The following is a 25,587-nucleotide window of genomic DNA, read 5'->3' on the forward strand; positions in this document are numbered from 1 at the left end:
TATATATATATATATAAATTAAACGTTCTTCCGAAGCGGGCGACGGGACTTCACTTCCGGCGACCGACAGCTTCTTACGGGCAATCTCCCCAAACTCTTTTTAGTTGCCGACAATGCAGTTGCTATAAAACAAACTGCACTATTAGTAGACTCTTCTCCGCAAATCCAGATAATATAATTTGAAGTAATTTGCAAAAAATTACGGTTCTGGTTATAATCCTTCTAAGACGGGCGAATGAAAAGCACATACTGCAAGTTACGTCTGCGGATGGTAGACTCCTCTCCACCTCCTAAAAGTAGCTCCCTCTGCAAATTAAGAGAATACTTCCCATATAAAAAATTTTACGTGGAGAAAAATAAAAATCATGTCAAAATTAAGTTACAAAAAAGAGCAAAAATTCCCACCTCTTCCCGAGCAGCTGCTCTTATGTTGTCTTTCGCTTGCAAGTTTGCATTTCTCAAGCTCAAGTGCAATCTGGAAAGAAATAATGCAAAAAAAGAATATATACAAAAGAAAAAAAAATTGACCACCACACAAATAAAAAATGTAAATAACAAATAAAATTGTTCACAATATCAAATGAGCTTATTAAAGAAGGAAATTAACAATAAAAAGGCATGAGCTGTAACATATCATCATTTATTAGGAAGTACCAAAACCCACCCCTGGTATTGTTCTTTCCAAGAGTTCAACATTGTGTGGGCAGTCACTACAGCTTCTTCTGTGGGCAGTTGTTGAGCCAAAAGATCAAGCCTAAACTGAAGTGATCTAAGCAATGCCAGGCCATCCTGTGCAGCTCCATTGAGTCTAGGGAGAGAATTCCGGTCCTGAATACCCTTTCCAGATTTCCCACAACAATGAATTTCTTTTATGTTGTCCTGAATGTGATTCACAGTTTGATCCCATGTCCTTTTCACATCCTCAACAGCAAGTGAAACTTCGTCCATTACAGCCTATAAATGTAGCAAAAATAAGCAAGCCATCAAGAGGACAGCCCAAACCCCATGCTCATATAGTAAAATGTAGGGAAGCTCGCATACATACAACACAATTCTTTGTATTGACATATCAAAAGTTTGATAGTTAAACTTATAAAACCTTGTTGTCATAAACCTATGCATGAAAATGTATATTTCACTTTTAGAAAGATAGTGATTGTGGTATTTTTTATGTGATGTTAAAGAGTTGAGTGGCATGCATGCAAATATAAATGTTTGGGCATCAGATATGTAAATACACAAGATTTGTGTGGTATGTATATAAACACGCTTAAAATGTATTCTTGGAATAAACACATACATATTGAATTTCCAAAGAGACGATAATCACACTCAATTTCAGGGCAGATCACCGTCAAAGATTTTTTAAATGCAAATTAATGCTGTGAAATGAATTCAATGTAAATACAGAGAAGATATTTAAAATGCAAATCATGCCATTCATGACGTTACGGCTCTTCATCAATAAAATTTAAGAAACGTTATTTGTTATCTCCAATATAGACTTCATCAAGTGAAAGCAATAATAATAATAATAATAATAAATACATCAAAATATAGTGTAGAACCTAGCAGCACATACACTTTATCTTTGGTTACTACTTGAACCATCTTGTATTGTTATCTTAAAAGCCACAATAACAAATTCTAACAAAATAATTAAATTAATAACAACAACTTCCTCATTTAACCCACTGCTAGTTGCTAACTCTTCATTTCTTAATTTCTCAACAAGTATATTAAGCAATTTTTTTCTCATAAAATATCTCTTATTTTGCACGAAAAATCCAGCAATATTTATAAAATTGTAGGCTGCTTTGAAAAAGATGCAATTTGTAAATGATTTTTAGCCAAAAAACAGCTTTTGTATACCTGCATTGTGTGATGTTAGCATCCGCTATTTTTGTAAGCTCTTTGCAGTTTGCACCATCACAGTGTTCGAATTATAATCTACATATTTTGCTCCTAATTTAAGATCTATTTGAATGTCATCCTGAATGATTTCTTTAAAAATTTATTTGCAATTTTTAATATAAATATCACCAATGATAACTTTAGCTTCAACCACATTTATTTTTTAGATCTCTCTCAAAGAAATTGGCTAGACTCTTAATTTTAGCTAGAGAAATATAAACACAAACAGCAGGGTTGATAAAGTCATGATCTATTTAATAATGAAAACTTTTTTTACTGAAGTGTAATCCCAACTATGCAAGTTAAAATTGGTTACAATAGCTTGGAATTTGAAAATTTCAAATCAATCAGAATAATAATTGATTTAAACAACAATACCATACACCATATTTTTCTATAATAACAATTGTGCTCATTCATTTGATGCTATCAATTAACAAAAATCAAATCAATTAGTTTATTATCAAAGTAAAAAATATTTTGGTAGCAATTAGCAATTCTTAGGCAGTTAAGTAATAAAGCTAAAAAAAATTGTCAAAATTAGAGAAACATATACCTTAATAAAAGATCTAAGAAAGATTAACTGAGAGAATGAGAGGAAAGTATGACCGCAATCTAACAACATAAAATCTAAAGATAAGTTAAATTGTTAAAAATAGGATATAAGAGAAAATGAAAGAATAAATGTAAAAAAAAAAGAACAACAATCGATTGAGAGCTAGTGAAGTTTGTGAATTGCGACGTGCACTTATGAAATCTAAGCGAATGATGAGTTGAGCCGTCAAAAGTAGTCTTTATTTGCATTTCTAAAAATCTGACATATGTTGGGTCGTCAATGACGATGCTACGAACAAGGAGAGCTAATGAGAGTGTGATTAGCATCTGCGACTATGAGTTAAGACTTTCATACCCCGGGCCCAAACAGATGATACACCCTGACAACGTAGGGCATAATGAAATAAATTGAACATGTTTTATATTGACAAAAGAAAAGATAGTATGCTAACAATTATAAAAGAGGTTTTTACTTGGCAGGCTGACATCCACCTATAAGTTTAAAAATAACAAACTGATAAGCCAATGTTTTAATATTTCATTCCAACCACCCAAAACATCAAAACCCTTCGTTTCAACTACCAAAACGCACGCCACTCGCACAATGTCTCCTCTGTAAAGTTTGTTGTCGATTCCGTCTCCCTCCATCGTCGTCGTCTCACAGGTATGCCGAACTCCGTATACGTCGTCTAAGAGGAACCCCTTCCATCTGAGAACCCGCCATTTCCCCTTTCCCGCCATCCATCTACAACCAGGAACCGAAGACCTCTGAAACAATCCCATCTTTCTCTTCTTCTTCCCCTTCCGCCCTCGCTGAGCTTCTTCTTTCCCTTCCCCCTACCTTTACTGAGAAACTCATAATGCAGCCGCTGCTAGAGCATGAAAGGAGGCAAATGAAGGTTTTCTCCTGTAAATTTATCTCCAACAGAATTTGTAAATCTGAGAGTTATGACAAGATGGAATAGAAATGAGATTTAAGATTTTGTAGGATTTATAGTTGTCCTTTTTACTGTTTGACAGGATTAACGTTGTTTCTCTTACAATGACGAAAGGGACACTGCATAATGAATGAATGATGAATATAACTGTTTGGCGATCAATTCTCCTCCGCCTTCCGCCTTCCAGCTTAATTACCTTGTGGACCTTCCGGTGGCAGCAGTTGAAGCATTTGATCTGAAGATATGAAGTTCATACCATAAAGAGTATATTTCTTATCTTAAAGCAATTTGCAAGTTGTTGGGTTGTTTTGTGAAAATAACTTCTGATTTATGCAGTCTTCTTGTTGTCCGGCAGAAAATAGGATGTTCGAGATGTTTTTTTCTGTATAATTTCAAATGGAAATCATCAAAAAATTTGTCTTGAAGCAAAAGGAAAGTTCAATATGGGAAGCAAATTTATTGTCTAAAACAATTCTAAGGAGGAAACAATAAGCCGTCTACAATTCTGATAGACTTTGTTCTTTGCCTGTATGAATTTAGCAACCATTGTTTTATCCTCATATTGTTTCTTTTTTTTTTTTTTTTTGCAGATTAATCATTAGCATGAAAACTTTTCTTAGTTCTATTTCTTGATTCTTTTTTTTACTCATTGGCACCAATATATTGCCACCACTTACATCAAGCATTTCAAGTTTCCAACTGCTCGGTGTTTGTGTTGGTAGTCTTTCTCTTCTTCAATAACATATAAGCTTTGGTGTCGTTATGTAGCACCCAGTTAGTCAGGGAAATAAATTGTGTGATTTCTGCAAAATTTATATTTTGAACTATCCAGTGAGCATCATAACCCATGAAATAGGTCCGCATCGCAAATATAGAAATTGAAGCATAATCTAATTTTAGTAAAATATTTTCTTTGGACGGGTAAACGAAAATTCACTAATATTTTCATAATTGTATTTCTTTGTCTCTATGTCGATAATTTGAAACTCACTGTCACACGATGATGAAATAGTCGCGTACTATCATTCAAGCTTTGATGGTGTTAGCAGATACACATACGAGCTTGATAAATATATCTTGATTCTTTTTTCTACTCATTGGCACCAATATATTGCCACCACTTACATCAAGCATTTCAAGTTTCCAACTGCTCGGTGTTTGTGTTGGTAGTCTTTCTCTTCTTCAATAACATATAAGCTTTGGTGTCGTTATGTAGCACCCAGTTAGTCAGGGAAATAAATTGTGTGATTTCTGCAAAATTTATATTTTGAACAATCCAGTGAGCATCAGAACCCATGAAATAGGTCTGCATTGCAAATATAGAAGTTGAAGCATAATTTGATTTTAGTAAAATATTTTCTGTAAAGGAAAATTCACTAATATTTTCATGATTGTATTTCTCTGTCTCTATGTAGGTAATTTGAAACTCACTATCACACGGTGATGAAATGGTCGTGTATTATCATTCAAGCTTTGATGGTGTTAGCAGATAAACATATGAGCTTGATAAATATATCAATGGGCAGTTGATGAGCAAAATATCTAATAAGATGTCTTTAGAGGTTGACTCTCTAAATTAAAGATTCAACGAGTTTGAGACAATTTATTCAAAAACTGGTCATTTCTGAGAATTTTGTGATGAAGTTTAGGGCAAGTGATAGAAAAAGAATTGTCACGCTATGCTCTTACGATGGTTGTCCATGGAAAGTGAGAGTTTCAGCTTGGGCGGATGAGCAAACATTTGAAATAGGGAAAATCGAAGGCTTATATTCGTGCCAAGGTGTGAATAGTGTTGGTAACAAACAAGCAACATCCATATGGGTGGCTAATGAAATACAAGAAATAGTGAAAAACTTATCCAATTATGACCAAAACAAATCAATTCTGCTTTGGAAAATAAGTACGGGTTAACACTATCATATATTAAGTTATGAAAATCTAGGCAGTTAGCGCGGGGATCAAGTATTTGGAGTAGTTGATGATAGTTTCAATTGTGTACCTACACTGTACGCTGAGCTTGTTAAAAGGAACTCGGTTTCTCACATTACATTTGATTACAATGACACTGATTAGGCGTTTGAGAGAATTACATCACTTTTTAGGGTGTGGATTGATGGGTTCCTAGCTAGTTGAAGACATCTCGTGGGGCTAGATGCATATCATTTAAAATTCAAATATTTAGGAGTGTTGCTTTCAGCCAATGCCTTGGATGAGAATAATTGATTTTTTACAATTGCATTTACAGTTGTTGAGCTCGAGTCGAAGAAATATTGGGAATGATTTTTGAGGCATTTAGCTTTATCTTTTGAGCTTGAAGTTGAGCCATTAGGATTTATCTCAGATAAGGAAGAGGGGTTGGTTGAGGCACTTAGGGGTGAATTTCCTAATGATGAGCATAGGGTTTTCAAGTGTCATTTGTGGAAAAATATTTTAAAATATCACCATTTTCATGATAGCAAGCGAATTCGACACACTGTTTGGTTCGCTGCAAATGCATATATTAGATCAAAATTTAATAAAAAGTTTCAGGGAAGTTGAAGTCAAGCCAGGGAAGTGTTGTATTAGTTTCCACAACTGAGAACTACATAAGAAAATTAACTACAAAAAAGATTAGTTCGTTATCAGAAATTCAACAACATTAAAGGTCGAGGTCGAGAGAGATAAAAAACGACATGAAGTTGATATCTAACAAAAAGAGTGCTCTTACCTTTTGTTTATTTATCTGTTTGAAAATTATCTACACAAATTAGTTGTCAATATTATAGTAGATAAATTAAATGACATAATTGACCACTAATAAAGTTGTTTTGATACCTCATTTTTTTTCTTATCAGTGGCAGGCAACATTGGCTTATTTCACGATTGGATGGTGTTTTTGTTACCACCGGAGGTTTTCCTCCGAGCAATAAAATGTGCTAGCAAACTCCTTAAGAGTTTCACTAAATATATAGTGATTCTAATTTCTTTTTTCTTGCAGGGCAATGTGCTTGATTGACTTTGGGATTCAAATTCATCGAGACGACAAGTTAAATGTTAACCAAAATCAATTGTTGGATAAGCTAGTTATCTCAAACAGCGCACAGATGAATAAAAAGAAAAAAAAGATCAACAAAAAAATTTGCATAAGAAAAGGAACTTTGAGTTTTCTGCATTCAAAGAGCCTGTTTTATTTGTTTGCTATCTATGAAAAAATTATGTATATGTATTAAAAAGGCATTGGGTGGATGTAGTGAAGAACATCGATGTGTCGATTCATAGAAATATATATGGAACCTGATTATATATATTTTTGCATGAATCACTTTCAAAAATTAAAACTTCTGTCGGGGTGGATGAGATGAATCCAAAGAAAGAAGAAACTGAAGCATATAAAGGATGAGGAGACGGGAGCCATAGAAGCGGTGAACGAAGCAAATGGCAAAGAAGCAGTTCCAAATAAAACTTCTAAGATGAAAATGGAACATCGAAAATCAGGAAAAGGCAATGTCGAAAGAGTGATCGATTTGTAATTTTTATATCTTTTTTTTATGTTTGTTTTTTGTTTCTAGATGGTCTTAATTGTATTGTATCCCGAGAAATCATGATTCCCTATTGTTTCAGATTTGAGATTTTTTTTTTTGTTCTAGTGTTTGTAATTCAATCATTTGAGTTTATCTTACATTTTTTTTTTCTTTGAGACTCATATTTTTTTGTGTACTTTTAACATGGAAGCTTTTATTTGAAATATAAAAGATGTTTGAGCAATCGATATTAACATAGCCTCGACTCATTGTTATAATCAGCAATAGTGAACATTTCTTCTCCTTCCTGATCTAGCAGTGAATTTATAATTTGTTGGAGAAGTTGAAGAATTGAGATAAGAGAGTGTTCGTTTTGTAATGAGTAGACTTTAAGGTTTATGTACTAAAGAACATTACTTTTTTGTAGACGAATTTATGATTTGGGCTGTAAATACTACAGTTTTGTGTCAGATATATACCAAAAATACAGTCTCTTAAAAATGATAACCATAAATACTGCCGAACAGTAAAAATAAGGACTAAAAATCCTACAGAATCTTAGATCCCGTTTCTCTTCCTTCTTGCCTTAACTCTCGGATTTCGGAGAAATTGCAAAGCTGCGCGAAGAGGGGTGGGAGAAAGAGGGGAGAAAGATAGGATTTTTTATGGTCTTTTTATGCTACATCCAAAAAGTTGTCTTCTAGGAAGCTGTAGCAGCAACTGCTAACTCCGATAGTGGCAGAAGGGAAAGAAGAAGAAGAGTTTCGAAGGACTTTCGGACGCAGCAATCCAAAAGTTTTTTAGCAAGCCATTGCAGCGACTGCCTACTCCGACAATGGCGGAAGGGGAAGTATAAGAGAAAGATGAGAGTGTCGGGGAGGCAGCGACCCGAGCGAATAAACATAATGTGGAGACAGCGGCCCGATGAATAGGTGTGTCGTGGAGACGATGACCGAAAAGATTAGGCATGACATGGAAACAACAGTCCAAAAGAATGAGTATTCAGAGAAGTCAGCGACCCGAAAGGGTGAGCATGTCATGAATAGAGCGGCGTACAGTGGCTTGACAGATGGGTTTGTCATGCAGACAATGACCTAAGATGGTGGGTGTGTCGTAGAGGCAGCAACCCCTAAGAATGGGTGTGTCATGAAGACAGTAATTCGAAAAAGTCCCAAAAGTTGTGTATGTCGTGAAGGAAGTGACCTGAAAGAATAGACATGTCGTGGAGACAGCAGCCCAAAAGATTAGTATATCGTGAAGTTAGTGATCTGATAGATGTGTCGTAGAGACAGCGACCCAAAAAATGGGTGTGTCATACAGACAGTGACTCGAAAAGATGGGCGTGTCATGGAAGCAGGGACCCAAAGATCGTGTATGTCGTGAAGAAAGTGACCCGAAAGAATAAACATGTCGTGGAGACAACGGCCCGAATGGTGAGTATATCGTGAAGGCAGTGACACGAAAAAATGGGTATGTCATGGAGCTAGTGACCGAATGAATGGATGTGTCATGGAGAGTCATGGAGGCAGTGACCTCAAATGATGGGCGTGCGTATCATGGAGGCAGCGGCCCGAATAATGGATATGTAGTGGAGGTAGTAACCTGAAAATGATGATGATTCTCATTGAGGAAAATCATATAAATGGGGTGTGTGTATGAATGGACACTCAAAATACAACTCAGGTATGTGATAATTATTATGTAAGATCTCATACAAGACACGTAGCAAGAGAAGTATCGTGTTCGGTCACCTAGGGTATAGGACACCATTGAGGAGAATTACACATTGTCCCAATAAAAACCAAACACATATGCAAATGATAAGCACATATAGGGTATAGTGCACAATGCAAGAAAGCAATCAAACACTAATGCACACGCGAAATATACACTACGCAAGTGATAGGTCGACCGAGGCAAGAAACCAATTGGATCAAAGGGTCGGCCGATCGAACTAAAGTGATCGGTCAACCTTGACGAGGCAGCCAGTCGGACCAAAGTAGTCAGTCGACTGGGCCGAGGCGGCAGATCAAGGCAATGTGCTAAGCTAACCGGGTTGGGACTGCCGATCAAGGCAAAAAGTGATGTAGACTGGGCTAGAACGGCCAGCCGAGACAAAAAGTGACTGAAGCTGTCAGTCAAGGCAAAAGTGATGCTGATCGGATCGGGGCAACCAGTCTAGGCAGAAAGTGATATCGATTTGGCAAGAGCAGTCAATCGAGGCAAAAGTGTGATGCATGAAATGCAACAATATATGGTGCAAATGATCCAAACAATAGTGAGTCATATTCATGCTAACGATCTCACATAAACGCCTAAGGTTTTAGCTCTTGGATGTGCGACATAACTGTCTACTGCTTAGACAAGGCATATTGGGAGCTTCACCTTCGGATCTCATAAAATGAAAATTTTCACGACATTGTGGAATGAGTTAGCTATAAAGTTTTTTACATTTCACAACTCCTCATGATTTTGCAACAAAACTTTTCTCTTATTGCAAAATCCAAACATCTCAACCCCTCCAAGGAAGATTGGGGAAAGTCAAAGCAAAGGGTAATTGACATTTCAACCCACTAGGATTTATGTATAGGGTCGCAAAAGGAGATCGCTCCGCTCAGCATAGGATTTGACCACATATGGGATTCCTAACATAGGGCTTCCTCTAGAAAATCAACAGTCAATCCAATGAAGTGTGATCGCGCCGACTAGTGTCAGTCTGTCAACTCGTCCCGTGTGGGCAACCGGACCCACAACGTCTAGCCTAAACTAATCCTAGGGCTAGCTAAGAAAGAAAAACACAGGAATTGAAGAGGTTATACCGTGGCGATGGTTACTCAATGTCCGGCGAAGCCCGAGAAGAAACTCTGCCAAAAAAGAGAGAGGAGACACCCACTTTTTTTTTCCAAGAATGAAGAAGCTCTCCCCTCAAGGAGATTCCAACGAACGTCACGAATTCACCAGCGGTAGATGTCCGTACCGCGCGCCGAAGTATCTCGCGAGAGCTTTGTTAGGGGGGGAGCCCGATCTGGGAGGAGGCTGCGCTGTGAGCACGGCCGCCAACAAGTGACGGGGAGAAGCCGGCTGTTAGACAAGGCCGGTAGCGATAACAGCGGGAGAGGACGCGTTCGAGAGAGACCGAATGGGGGCTAGGGCACGCGAAGAAGAAAAAAGGGGAAGGCGACTCGGTGTGTGAGGCGACGCCGGCGGCGAGCCCGTTCGAAAACCGGGAGACGGCTCGGTTTAGCGAAAGAGGATGGCGAGGGGGCGTGCGTGCAGGGCTGTCGAAAGATTTGCTAGCGCTGCGTACTTGTTGGAGGGTTATATTCGGATTATATTTTTGTATAACATTCACCTATATTTATCGAAACTACAGAAGCGCGGAATTATGCAAGTTACAAAGAGATTAAAGAGGGGTATAATACAGATATAACTCCCTTATACCCTCAGATGCGTGCGTCTTACGTACGCAAATATTTTCCGTCAAAACGGCTCGTTGTTCGCGAAGCTCTTGTTGGGCTCGTTAAAAAGTTAAGATAAGTCGTCCGTGTTTGGCCGTTTTGACTCGAAATATTACAAGTTTATATACGTATAAGTAGTGTTTTAAAAAAAATCTAATTGGCTACCAAGCTACAAATATTTATAATCAATTAACATATTAATTAAGAAAATGAAATAAAAATTATTAAATAAAAATTATTAAATTAATAAATTAAATTCAAATGATGTTTTGATATAAATAATAATTTTTAAATCTTGCTCAAACTCTTGTCGTCTTATGGCTACGTGATTAGGGTTGTCCAAAAGGATTCTTTGTTCGTGAACAACTCGTGTTCGACTTGTCAAGCAAACCAGCCGAACACGAACACATTTTTTGAGCTCGAAATATAAACGAGCCGAACACGAGCTGCTCGGCTCATGTTCGGCTCGTTTACACCCCTACATGCGTGAGTTTTAAGCCTCTTTTTTTAATATTTATTATTTATAAGAATTGATTTCTGTGTAGCTGGCTCTTTGTACGAAATCATTGTTAAATGGGCATTTTTCTTACTCAAAATTGATGTTCAGATGCTCTCTCGCAGTTTTTTTCGTCATCTGAGTTTATCTGAAAAAATTCATGGATGAATGTGTCAATTTAAGTAAGTATCGCGTGTGGCGTAGCGAATGAGATCTCTTGACCTGATCGAAGTGATCCGTCAGACAAAATGCTGACCTGTCTTTGTCTAAGCAACTACCAAAGTATAACAGGAAGACCCCGGCCACCTGCCCATTCAATGCATGTCGGGAAGTCTGAAATGGATGTCTCGCACAACAAGAATCAACGTGTGCATCAAACAATGTTCCATAAAGCTCCAGCAGACATTCTACACTCACGACATCAGAAATTGATGTCAACATCATCGTTTACCTCTAGGGTTTACCCGTGAGATCACTCGGACGAGCTTATCTTTGTCGTCGAGCACGATCGGATTTACGTTTTCATGCACATGTTCGCACTCATCTGGCATGAATTTTTAAATTGAATAAAAAATACTTTTTTGCACTAAATGCATATGTTAGCACGATCGATTACTCTCCTCGGCTTGACCAAACACTACCACCAGTCGACCAGTTTAACCGACCCTTCTTCGACGATTGGTAGTCCATGCCATCCAATCGACCACTTTCATCGACTGATCTACTCCGCCGGTATGTTCAATTCGACCGACCCTCCTCCGTCGATTAGCCGCCTACACCGGTCTGATTAGTTTGACCAACCCTTCTTCGTCGATCGACCTCCCATGCTGGTTCGATTGATCACTTTCGTCATCTTGACTGATCAACTGCCATCCATTCTATTGGTTAAACATACCCTTCATCATCGATCAATTGCCCACGTCGGTCTGATCAACCACTCGTCGACTTAACTAATCAACTGCTACCATTCTGATTGATTTGGCCAACCCTCCTCTATCATCCTCCACGCCCATCCAATCAACAAATCATGACGGTTCGACCAACTTGTCGTCGCCGACCCGACCAACCCTCCTCCGTCGATCGACCTCCCATGTTGGTTTGATTGACCACTTTCGTCAGCTTGACTAATTGACCACCACCCATTTGATTGGTTAGACCTACCCTTCTTCGTCGATCGGTCGCCCACACCGGTCTGATATACCACTCGTCGACTTAACTAATCAACTGCCACCAATTTGATTGATTCGACCAACCCTCCTTTGATCAGCCATCCACACCCATCCAATCAAAAAATCCTGTCGACTCGACCAACCTGCCGCCACCGGCCCAACTTTGTCGATCGAATCCACTTGAATTGTGTATGATTGCATCTTCGTTTTATTGCTTGTATGAACACATTCACTCGTGCACCCCTCGGTGCACCTATGAGCGTATGCCCCCATACGCTCGTGGTGGGTCTGTGTCGTACTTAAGCATAACACTTGATGCATGTTCCCTGACATTTTCATGTCACTATGCATCATGTCCTTCGTGTTTGCATTTGCATTTGTGCACATTTTCCAGTTTGTTTGCATATTATACTGCATGTTTGCATGTCGTGTTAGTGATTTGCATTTGAGTTATTGTTCTAGCACACTCATCTTCGACACTCATATGTCTTTTTTGGGAACGATTTGCACTCTAAGCGTACCCTTTGTGTGGTTCTCCCCTAACAAGGATCGCACTCATCATGACATCTATGTGTCTTTCTCGAGTCACCTTTCCTCGCACACTCACCCTTCTTGAGGCACTGCCTTCTCGGCACACCCATTCACAAGTCACTGCCTCCTCGGCATACTCAACCCTACTTAGTCAATGCCTTTGTACACTCACCCTTCTGAGTCACTATTCCTTGCACACTAATCTACCATTCAGGAACTAATCTACCATTCATAAGTGGTGTTATGTCCTATTGTTATGTCGTCAGAAATAACTCAACACAAAAACTATCATAAAACCGTCGAAAACCATCGGTTATAGTGTTTTTTTTCCCGTAGTGGATGACAGGCTTTTCTTCTGACAACCTACTTTTCCTCCAACGACCGACTTATCTCCGACGACCGACATTTTTTAATCTAGAGAACTTTTCCCCCAAGGACGACATTTTTCCTTCGACGATGAAATTTTCCCTTGACGATCGACTTTTCCTCAAACCACGGACTTTTCCTCAAATATGAAAATTTTCCTCTGATGGCTGACTTCTTCCATCGACTGGCCACCAGAACCTGACATCTCCCCCAACAAAAGTCTCTAGAATGACAAATCTAAAAGATGACGACAAAGATACCAAAACTGAGCACAAAAAGTGCATAACAGGGATTATCATTAACAAATTATGTGTTCAATATTTTTTTTGATAAATTTCTTTTTCTTTATTGCAGTTGACACTATCAAAGTAACATTTATACTAAAAAATAGTATGCATGGATCTCGAGATGATTCAACATTCGTAATAAGAGGGACTAGAATGCTATTTACTTTTCCCTGTAAAACAAGATTAAATATGTAATTTTTATATTTTTGCTCTTCTTATCTTCTGTAAATAAGAGAACTATATGATGTATAAGGGACTTTTGGATCTCCCACCCCTTAACACATTTTCTTTATGAAATAAAATGAGTCATCGGCCCCGGGAACACCCCATTCGCCCCCAACAGGAAAAGTTTTCCTCTCCTCCTCCTCTCTCTCTCTCTCTGCCTCCCCAATTATATCTAATTTGATGAAAGGTAGAAAAACAATCAAAGATTTGGGAACTATAACGGTGAAAAATCATATATATAGCGCGCATATATATATATATATATCCAACATATTAGTGTGCTCATTAATTATAAATAGTTACATACTACGATGAATTTGAAGTCTCTCCAAACATGAATATTTACTTTTTATCTTATTATTTTTCTCCACTTTGACAAGTAAAGATACAAAAATGGCCATTTGTAATTGAAAATTGAAAGTGGATGGTACAACTTCTTGATAGTTTAAACAACTTCTCTTTGAAACTCAATATTAAACTATATGTTCACATTGCTTAGATCATATAAGACATTAGTGTTACAACTATAGAAGAGACTCTCACTATTAGTTATAAAAGTATATGATAAGTTGCTCACAATAATATCTCAGACTAAGGGTCTGTTTGGGGCAGTTGCAGCTTATTGAATAATCTGTTAATAAGCTGATTAAAAACAATCTGCTGATAAGTTAGGTGTGATGACTATTACAAATTTTTATTTTTTTGGTAAAGTCAGACCGTTGCCAGAAAGTTCCCATCACATCTATCTAGGTGCGGTGGTGTGAAAATGTTGTTTTTGGTGTTTTGAGAACGCATAAGTTGCCAAAACGCAGTTTACCCAAACAGGTCGAGTGCCTTTTCAAAACACCACCACACCAAATAAGCTGCCCCAACGGACCCTAAATAGCAATAGCTTGACTTCTATTTATTTGTTGAAGAACATTGCACATTGATCCCAACAAAAGTACATGCTGCTCAAGCATCACTACATGAATAGTTTGCTCAAATGTAGTGCTCTATAACTCATCAAGATGAAAAAAAAAATCATATTTTATAGAAATGTTTATATATTTTTTAAAAGCTACAAATATGTCAAATTTTAGCTTAAGAGAATAATAATTTTAGTATATTTTGTATTGAAAGAAAATTAAATGCATAATTTACATAGAAATCCAATATTTTTATATAAATAAATCATGTTAATTACTCTCATTAACCTAATAGAAGATATTATATAATACAATATTAAATCAAAGTACTTGATAAGAGATTTTTTAATTAATTTTTTTTTAAATAGGATTTTATCATAATGAAAAATAAATTCAGCCTTGAATTAATAGTAAATCAATTGCATTCATTCAATAAAATCATCACATATAGTTATATTTAGAGTTTTTTTTTTCACTGTCTTCTTATGTTTAATTAAAGATAAGGAAATACAAAAAATAAAATATTAAAAGTTTAAAATATAATGAAATCCTTATTTTCACTAAATTTTAAAAATCATCGTAACAATGTCATTGGTGAATGATGTGTTGAGCCACACCTGATTGTTGTTGCTCGTCATCAATTGTGGCTCCCTATTCTTGTCATTTGCATTATTGAGAAATTTGCACGCATACCACACAATATATCTAATAGTTAATATTTGTTATTTTTTTTATAACAACTTACTAATTAAAACTTGTGCATAAAAACATGTACTTCATTTTTAAGTAATAATAGTTTTTTTATGCTATCTTAAAAATTGGAGTTGTATGCATGTAAATCTGCAAGTTTAAGTGCAAAATAAATAAATATATTAGAATTGTGTGGTATATATGTAAGTGCCCCAAAAAACGTATATGTTGAGATGCACTAAAAAAAAAGAAGCCTCTCGTGGAATGACAAATTTTAGCATGTACGCTCGGCTTTACATACTCTCTCTCTCTTGAGCAATCATCTGTCCAATTCTCTCATGTGTGTGTCTATATATATATACATATATATATATACATACTCTGTCTCTCTTGAGCAGCCATCTATCCAATTCCCTTATGTGTGTGTGTGTGTGTGTGTGTGTGTATTCCTACTTCTCTATCCCTCTATTCATCGCTCTTTTCCACTAAATTTCAAAAATTACCATAACCATGTCATTTGTAAATGATGTGTTGAGCCACACCCGATCGTTGTTACCTACCATCAATTGTGACACCTAATTCTTGTCATTTGCATTATTAGGAAATATGCATGCATACCACACAATATATATAATACTTAATATTTTTTATTTATTTTATAACAACTTACTATTTAAACTTTTGCATAAAAATATATATTTCACTTTTAAGTAATAATAGCATTTTTTATGTTATTTTAAAAATTAGAATGGTATGCAAGTTTAAGTTTAAGTGCCCCTTATTAGAAAAAAACGTCTACCTCGAGATGCGCTAAAAAAAAAGAAATTGTGAGCCTCCCGTTGAATGACAAAATTTAACATTTTAAAATTTTAAAGTATAATGAAATCTTTATTTTTTAATTTTAGCTAAGCCACACCCGACTGTTATTAATTGTGACAACATATTCTTGTCATTTGCATTGTTAGGAAATCTGAATGCATACCACACAATATATATAATACTTAATATATGTTATTTATTTTATAACAACTGCCTATTTAAAACTTTTCCATAAAAACATATATTTTTATGTAATAATAGCATTTTTTATGCAATTTTAAAACTTGAAGTGGTATGCATGTAAATATGCAAGTTTAAGTCTAAATATATAAATATGTTAGAATTGTGTGGTATATATGTAAATGCCCTTTATCGGAACAAAGGGTACACTAAGATGCGCTAAAAAAAACAAGGAATTGTGGGTCTCACGTGCAATGGCAAAATTTAGAATGTAGGCACGGCTTTGAAGCCCCCATCTCTCCCAATCAGCCATTTGTCTCATTCCTTCGTCTATAGATATATGTATATATATATATTCCTACTGCTCTTTATCTCTCTATTCATCTCTCCTTTTCTCTCTTCCGACCGCTAGTAATGGAAAGGATGATAAAACAGGAGCTGAAGCCGATGGGGAGACTTAAGCATAAATGTCGTATATGTAAAGGGAGATTTAGTCGCGGACAAGAGCTCGACGAACACATGCAAAGCCACCGGATGAACAATGGAGAAGCCACCACCTGCGAGCCGTTAGGCATCTCTGCATTCTTCTCAAGAAATTCAAACTTTGAACGTGGTGGTTGCAGCTCTGATGTTGGCGCTGCCGGCGGCGGCGAACCAGTTGATGGAAACCCACATCCACCACCACAATTGCGCGCAGAAGATGAAGATGTGGCTCATTGCCTCCTTGTGCTCTCCAACTCCGGCTCCGAGTGTGCCCCCGTCCCAAACCAAAACCTTTCCGCCTCTCCTGCAGGTTACGAATGTGATAATTGCATGTTTCCCCCCCCCCCCGGGCCCGGGGGCGCCAGCGGAGCCAGCCACAAAAGTGTTGAGGGTTGTTTTGTCGCGAGCCTCAAAATTAGATCAGCCGACGCGAACAATAAGAGGATTGAAAACCAAAATAACAATGTTGATAATCAAAATAATATGACGAGACATTCGCCAGAAAATATGGCATTACCGATTGTCCCATTGGCAGAATATTCATCGCAACATCGGTTGCCACCGAGGAAAGATCCCAAGCCTCACATATGCAAGGAATGTCACCTGCAGTTCCCGACCGGCCAGGCACTTGGTGGTCATATGCGTTGTCATCGGATAGCATTAAACATTACCCCCACAGCGGCGACCACCACCGCCACCGCTGCTTCCGTAAACTTGACGACCACCGCCATCGCGGCCAAGGCCGCTACTGCCACCACCTTCGCCCCGGATGCACAAATAGGAGCTAGTAGCAGCGAAGTGAATGAAATACAACTACATATGCCGACTCTTCCTCCTTTGTTCAAAAATCCACATCTTAATATAGGCCAAAACATGCCGACGGAGCTTACCGATGATATGGCCGGAAGCTCGCCGCAACTTTGCTTTTCCGACGTGAAATCTCCACAACATGGATGGGAGAGGGGGCCGAAGAGGAAGCAGGATCTTGGTGATCTGGCGGAGCCAACCGATGATATGGACGGAAGCTTGCTGCAGCTTTGCTTTTCCGACGTAAAATCTTCACAACATGGATGGGAGAGGGAGCCTAAAAGGAAGAAAGATCTTGGTGATCTAGCTACGGAGCCGATCGATGATATGAACGGAAGCTCGCTGCAGCTTTGTTTGTCCGACGTAAAATCTTTACAACATGGATGGGAGAGGGAACCGAAGAGAAAGAAGGATCTTAGTGATCTCAGGAACTCGGATGATGAAGATGGAAAAACTCCATGGTTGCGACTTGGGATCGGATCCAAGTCTGATGAAGAAGGTGAGCATGAGAGCGGGGGGCATTGAGGGACCAAGCTTGAGAAGGAAACTGAGACGACATTTTTAGCTTTCTAATTTATTTGTTTGAAAATCCAGTTATCTTTTTTTTTGTTTGTTATTTATTAAAATGAATTTATTTAATGTATGACTTCAAGAATATTGCAGTAATTAAAGAATTATATGAGTGCAGATATCGACATTTATTTTGGGTTAATTATTAATATAAGAAAATTTCATATGTACATTTAATCAGCTAATTTTATTGGCTATATAATGTTTGGTTGATTGATGTATTAAACGAGTGATTGATCCGAATGCTTTTTAATATATATGGTTTATTAAGCATCATGTATAAGAGTCAGAATTATAACTGATATATGTTGCTATTTTTCATAAGGTTTGTGCCCCTTATTTCTTTCGGAATGATTATGTCTTTATTTTGATTTATTGACAACATGATGGTTTTTCTTAGTCGATTGTCAAATTTTCTTGATTAAATATCACGAAAAATTCATTTGATTAAAAATATCAATTTCTTATGCTTATCATTATTTTTTATATTTGTAATGTACTCATTTTTATTGAGAGTTTTTAGATATGGGCACCATTAGGGGAGCATTCTCACATTTGGAGTGCAAAAGGTGGATGATAAAAGTTATTGCATATATTAAATCTTATTCAAAAATTTAATAAATTTGTTTTATCTTATGACACAGTACAATTTGAACGAGAGCCCACCATCAATGAGGGACATATTGGTTATCATTAGTATTGTCGGATTGCCGGTGGGTCGACATTAGAACACAGGGAACACATGTAAGTGTCAGAGACTCAAGGGAATGATTTTTCTATCATTACAATTATTTTATTTTATTTTTTCATTAAGTATCATTTATAATTTTTTGTAGAATATGTACCGACAGTTAGAGGAGGCTCAGAGTTAGTAAACAAGAGGAGTTTCTATCCCTGGTATTGATCAGCCAGACTATGAGATTTGAAGAGAAGTTGTTAGGGTAGTAAGAAGAAGGGAATGATTTATGGCTTGAAACACAAGGACATGAGTACGGCGGACTCCGCTCCTTTTTTGGGAGGCTTCTACATTTATCCAAGATGATGAAGTTCATTTCGTAGGTAAGTTACAACAACCACTAAAGATGTGGAGGCCTGAGTTGCACAGATCAACTCGCTAAGATGGAAGCGAGAATGAATATGAAATTGGAGAAGGTGTGACGTGAGACACATTGGAGAGGGAATCAACCAATGGAGAAGCGAGATGGTGCAATTACAAGTGTAAAAATTATATAGAAAAAAGGGATGATCTATAATTTTTTTTTAGGGACAATGTTTCGATGGTCAATCAAGGGCCTTCCGATGGGTTATCGATATCCAAACCCCGATAGGTAATGCCATGTCTATCTCTTAACCGATATCAAACCGATAGGGAGCCATCAATTTCTGAATAGGTTTGAAGCGATAGAAATGTTATCATAAGAAAATAATACCAATGGACAAAGGACCGTCAGAATGTCGTCGAAAATATAAGTTACTCTGAAACCCTTTTGTCAATTGTCTATCAAGGATGATAAAAGCAGCAAACACATGTCGGATAGCTTTTGCTTCTTTAAATAACCGACGACAAACTCAATATGACCAACGGGTGCAGCAAGCCGTAAATTGCTTAAAATGGCCTAAAATCCTGCAGTGACCCCTCAACGGCTCAATTCATTCAAAGTTTAAACGAGAGAAATAAGCGTGTATTCAACTTCGAATAATTTGATGCAGTTTCCAAGTAGGCGTAAAATAACATATAAGTTGTATGTCATGGCGAACACAAAACATAGCAAAAATATATATTAAATTCATTAATTTACTTGATTATATCAAATAACGCAAGATTGTTAGCTTAAATATCCGGCAAATAAAAAAATTCAATGATATATCAAATCAAATAAATCAAATAAAATAAAATAAAATAAAATAAAATAAAGGTGAATCTTGCTCATGTAAAATAAAATAAAATAAAATAAAGGTGAATCTTGCTCATGTATGTTAGCTAAATTCTCCGCAAGATGCAATTTTTAACATCATAATTTGCGTCGCTTATATTATTGGCAAATAAATAACTATGATAATTTCAAAATATTTATTTTTTGATTATCCAACATTTTACATGTATGCTGAAAACATCAACTAAACAAGCAAATATTATATAATTTGTAATTTGCAAATTTCATCAATTAAAACAAAATAAATTTTATAATATAGTATGTTAATTCTTGTTGCCATTATACAAATATAAAACAAAATTATGCTTAAATACAATGTTTTTTTTTTCCATGAAATTTGGCACGTTAATTGTTAATGATCTAAAATTAATTCTTATAACAATATCTTTACATTTTACTTATAAAAATGGTGCAGAAATTTATAATTGTGAATTTTATTTGTATTTATATGCATATTTAAGACCAAAAGTTTCATATTTACATTTTGATGTTATAATTTACGAAAAAAAAATAAAAATTTCTATTTTACATCTTGAAAAGTTGATAATAATAGAATTTTTTTGGCAGTGCTGTAAAAATTTGAGTAATATGAATGTAAATGCTAAAATTTAGGTGGTAAACATGTAAATATATAAGAACTGTATGTGGCGTGTATGTAAATGCCGTAAATAGGGTGAAAGTATTACATCCACTAGTTGGGTAGGATTTTTAGAAGGGCGAGAAATATTTGCGTACATAAGATGTACGCAGTGCTGCGTACATCAGATGTTATTCTGGGGGTACAGGGGAGTTATATCCGGGTTATACCGGAAGTTACAAGGGGGTATAACTCAGATATAACCCCATTGTACTCTCTGAATAACCCCTGATGTACCCAGAGCTGCGTACATCTTATGTACGCAAATATTTTCCCTACTTGGGACGTCCTAAAATTTAGGTGGAGTCCGCGGATGTAACATGTTTTAAGAAGTTAGAGAAGAGGAGGAAAGCCAAAGCTGGTTATTCGAAAGATATTTACATATCCCCACCACCACTCATTTTCCATCAAAATCTACTTCCTCCACCTCCCATTTCACTTCTACGGAGAGATTTTAGCTCTTTCACAGAGCCTAGAAAAGCTTCCATTATTTAAAGCCACCCATCTCTCCCTGCTCTAAATATGTCAACTCCTCCTTATCTCCATATTAGTCTCAATCTCTCTTTCTCCCCCCATCCGACTGCATGGAGCCAAAGAAGATAAACCCGGAACAAAAGTATCAATGCCGAATCTGTAACAAAGGATTCAGTTGGGGAAGAGATTATGAGGAGCACATTCGGACCCACGGTTTAAAAGATGAAATCATTATCGAGAAAGAAGAAAGGCTGCCCACCGCCGTAGCTGGTGGAGATTCCGCCGCTGATATGCCTTCATACAATAGAGAGTTCCTTCCATGGAATTCCTACTTCAAACGTGATTATCGTAGCTCTAGTACTGCTGCTGCAGCTGCCGGCAATGACGATGACGGCCGAGATGGCCTTATTCCACCTTCACCGCCCTGCCCTTCATATAAAGGTAAACGAATCGAACGCGATGGGGAAAACTGTGGGAGTACCGATCGTCAAACTCAGTCGCGCACACAAGAAGAAGATGTGGCTCGTTTCCTCGTCGAGCTGTCCAAGGCCTGCCTTGAGCGTGCCCCTGTCTCGAACCAAAACCATCCCGCCACTACTGTAGGTTACGAATGTGATAATTGCAATAAAGTCTTCCCATCCCACCAGGCTCTTGGCGGCCATCGAGCCGCCCACAAAAATGTTAAGGGTTGTTCCGCCGTCAGCCTCGAAATTAGATCAGCCGGCACCAACAACAAGATTAAAAACCAAAATAACAATGTCGATAATCAAAATAATATGGTCAGATCGCCGGAAAATATGACATTATCGATTGTCCCATTGACAGAATATTCGCCGCGACGTCCTTCGTCACCAATGAAATATCCTAAGCCTCATAAATGCAGAAAATGTCCCAGGGAGTTCCCGACCGGCCAGGCGCTTGGTGGTCATATGCGTTGCCATTGGATAACATTAAAAATTACCACCACAGCGGCAACCACCACCGCCTCTACTACTTCCGTAAACTCGACGACCATCGCCGCCGCGCCCGCCTCTGCTACTGCCACTATCTACACCCCAAACGCACAAATAGGAGCTAGTAGCAGCGAAGTGAATGAAATACAACTTCGTAGGCCGACCCTTCCTCTGTTGTTCAAAAATCCACGTCTTAATTTAGGCCTAAACATGCCGGTGGAGCCGACCGATGATATGGACGGAAGCTCGCTGCAGCTTTGCTTTTCCGAAGTGAAATCTCCACAACATGGATGGGAGAGGGAGCCGAAGAGGAAGATGGATCTTGGTGATCTAGCAGCGGAGCCGACCGATGATATGGATAGAAGCTCGCTGCAACTTTGCTTTTCCGACGTAAAATCTCTACAACATGGATGGGAAAGGGAGCCAAAGAGGAAGAATGATCTTGGTGATCTAGCGGCGGAGTCGACCGATGATATGGACAGAAGCTTGCTGCAGCTTTGCTTTTCCGACTTAAAATCTCCACAACATGAATGGGAGAGGAAGTCGAAGAAGAAGAAAGATCTTAGTGATCTCAGGAACTCGGATGATGAAGATGGAAAAACTCCATGGTTGCGACTTGGGATCGGATCCAAGTCTGATGAAGAAGGTGAGCATGACAGCGAGGGACATTGAGGGACCAAGCTTGGAAGGAAATTAAGATGGCGGTTTTGGCTTTCTAAATTATTTGTTTGAAAATCTAGTTATCTTTTTTTTTTTTTGTTTTTTTTATTATTTATTAAAATGAATTTATTTAATGTATGACTTCAAGAATATTGCACTAATTAAGGAAAAATATGAGTGCAGATATCGACATTTATTTTGGGTTAATTATGAATATAAGAAAATTTCATATTTACATTTAATCAGCTAATTTTATTGGTTATATAATGTTTGGTCGATTGATGTATTAAATGAGTGATTGATCCGAATGCTTTTTAATATATATGGTTTATTAAGTATCATGTATAGGAGTCAAAATTATAACTGATATATATTGGATAAATGCTATTTTTCATAAGGTTTGTGCCCCTAATTTCTTGCGGGATAGTTATGCCAATTTATATTTGAAATTTATAATGATTTATTGACACCATCATGAATTTTTTTCATTGATTGTCAGATTTTCTTGATTAAATGCCACTAAAAATTCATTTAATTAAAAATATCATTTTCTTATACTTATCATTATTTTTTATATTTGCCATAATGTACTCATTTTAAACATATGCATACCACCTGCTTTTTAGTTATTTATATATCTAATCATTAAATTTTATATTGATTTGACATTGTTACCATCCAAACTAAATACCGTTTTAAACATTCCAATATTTTATCTTTTGAAAAGCCCAATTCACTCTTAAGAAGTTAGTAGATGTTTAAGTTTCATATTATATTAAAGATTTGAGTGATGTATACTCACAAATGAATGTTTGTGTCACATATGTAAATGCATATGAACTATATGGTATGCATATAATATTATATTGGTGGCAGTAACAATAAAATGCATCATTGAAAGTGAACACACCCTCTATTTGGAGTTGTAAGATGCATTTTTGGTGGTGTTGCATCGTGCAACACTATAGTTAATAATGATGACACAAGCCGATGAGGGGATCTCTAAGAATGATCATTGCTTCCTAGTGCAACATTAATTAACTCTTTTTTTCTTGATACAAAAGGCTTCAGGTAGCGGGGATGATCTCCCTCCTTACGGAAGATTCGTTCACAGACTTGAGAGGAGGAAGAATGTAGCTCCACGATGTGGCACCACACAAACGAGCTCTACTTTATTAGGGAATACAATGACCACTACTCTCTCCTTATATGCCACCTTCACCCCAAACGACATCACCAATGTACTACCCATTGTTGCCACCTACCATACCACCATCACCACCTACATTCCATGTTGTTTCATGTTTGTTAAGCAACACACACTGCACAATCAGCTTAGAGCCCGCTATAAATACATAATTAATGTAGAAGCAAGTAAAATGTAATTTATGTTATTTTTTACGACAGAACTAATAATTTTTTAGATTTTATCCATGTACATAGATCGTTCATACTAGGCGTGAAATGATATAGAAAAAAATTGATGCTCCAAACTTATCGTGAAAGGAGATCTAGATTGAAGTACAAGATATGTGGCTTATAGAGTTTCAAGTAATTCTAAATAGTAATCTTAAGTTACATAACTTTATCAATCTAATGTGTTGATATTCATGATGCAGAAGAAATTCTCCTTACAGCCCAAGCATAGTGGTCATACTAGGAGGAGCTTTGAGTCTAGAGGGGGAGCCCTTTTGTAAGATACATTCATTAAGATACATTATAGGAGTTAGTGCCTCTATTGCTGATTTGTACAACCAATTGCGATGAGCTTGGGACTCTCCTAACCTTTTCAAGAGGTGTTAGCAGACAAAATTTAACCAGGCTTTCGAATGTTGGGGTATGGGTTCCATTATACACACTGGAGAAACATTCCCACTTTTGGAGTGCAGAAGGTGGACGGTAAAAGTTATTGTATATATTAACTCTTAGTGGATAACAATTATTTAATAATGTTATTTTATCGTATCAGACACTACAATTTGAAGAAGAGCCCACCATCACTGAGGGACATGTTGGTACTCATCAATATTAGTCAGATTACTAGTGGGTCGAAACTAGATCACAAAGAACACATGTAAGTGTTAGAGACTCAAGATTAATTTTTTTATCAATACAATTATTCTTTTTTTTTTCATTAAGTGCCCTTCATAATTTTTTTGTAGGATGTGTACGTGCAGCTAATGTGCAGCTGGAGGAGGCTCAGAGTCAATATGCAAGAGTAGTTTCTAGCCCAGTTATTGAACAGCCAGACTGTGAGATTTGAAGAGAGCAGTTGGGGTAGTAAGAAGAAGGGAATGATTTATGGCTTAAGGTCACAGGGTCAAAATGTGATGTCGATCAGACTGAATATAGTGATACCCGGTATATCCATCTAAAATGCAATAATATTTATTCCCAGCTAATCTATCCAGCATTTAGTCTAGAAAGGGTAAAGGAAAGTGATCTTTTCTTGTGGTCATTTTTAATTTTCTATATTCAATGCAAATTCGTCAACCAGTTACTTGTCTTATTGGTATTAATTCATTTTTCTCGTTTTCTTCAACAGTCACTCCTCCTTTTTTCGGAACACAGTGAATTGGGTTTACCCAAACACTATCTGAAATAGGATATATAATTCCAGCATCTAACCATTTTAAAATCTCTTTTTTAACTTCTTTCATTATCGGGTTTAATCTTCTCTGAGGATCAACTTTAGGTTCATATTGTTCATCTAATAGAATTTTGTACATACAAATTGAAGGACTAATTCCTTTAATATATGTTAAAGTCCATCCAAAAGTCTTTTTACACTTTTTCAACATTTCTATTAACTTTTCTTCCTGAATTTCAGTTAACTCGGAAGATATAATAACAGACAATATAGATGATTCTCCTAAAATTACATACTTCAAATGGACAGGAAATATTTTTAATTCAAGTTCAGGTGGTTTAATACTTGATTTAATAAGATTTTTACTTTCGTTTTCTAACAAGTCCAACGTTTCAAATTTGCCCTGAATATAATACAAATCTTCTTTTGCCCTGAATATAATA

General features: G+C 36.9%; 2 protein-coding genes across 2 annotated transcripts in view; one reads left to right on the plus strand and one right to left on the minus strand.

The window, feature by feature from the left end:
* LOC110029375 overlaps positions 1 to 9,965 on the minus strand; it is a 25,301-nt gene extending 15,336 nt beyond the window's left edge. The window contains exons 1-4 of the mRNA XM_020731641.1: positions 9,727 to 9,965; positions 665 to 954; positions 406 to 475; positions 251 to 306 (exon numbers count right to left, since the gene is read on the minus strand). Of these exons, the coding sequence (XP_020587300.1) occupies positions 251 to 306; positions 406 to 475; positions 665 to 948 (410 nt within the window). The 5' untranslated portion in view covers positions 949 to 954; positions 9,727 to 9,965. The remainder of the gene's footprint in view (positions 1 to 250; positions 307 to 405; positions 476 to 664; positions 955 to 9,726) is intronic.
* An 11,037-nt stretch (positions 9,966 to 21,002) lies between these two features.
* On the plus strand, positions 21,003 to 22,619 carry LOC110029384. The gene has a single exon (XM_020731651.1). The coding sequence runs from the start codon at positions 21,052 to 21,054 to the stop codon at positions 22,564 to 22,566; it is 1,515 nt and encodes a 504-aa protein (XP_020587310.1). The 5' UTR covers positions 21,003 to 21,051; the 3' UTR covers positions 22,567 to 22,619.
* Positions 22,620 to 25,587: the final 2,968 nt, after the last annotated feature.

The sequence above is a fragment of the Phalaenopsis equestris genome, unplaced genomic scaffold (assembly GCF_001263595.1).
Source record: "Phalaenopsis equestris unplaced genomic scaffold, ASM126359v1 Scaffold000568, whole genome shotgun sequence".
In the NCBI taxonomy this organism is placed as follows: Eukaryota; Viridiplantae; Streptophyta; class Magnoliopsida; order Asparagales; family Orchidaceae; genus Phalaenopsis; species Phalaenopsis equestris.

Excerpts from the sequence above, each read along its gene's own strand:
- LOC110029384 (XM_020731651.1), top strand. The coding sequence starts at position 21,052 with ATGGAGCCAAAGAAGATAAACCCGGAACAAAAGTATCAATGCCGAATC.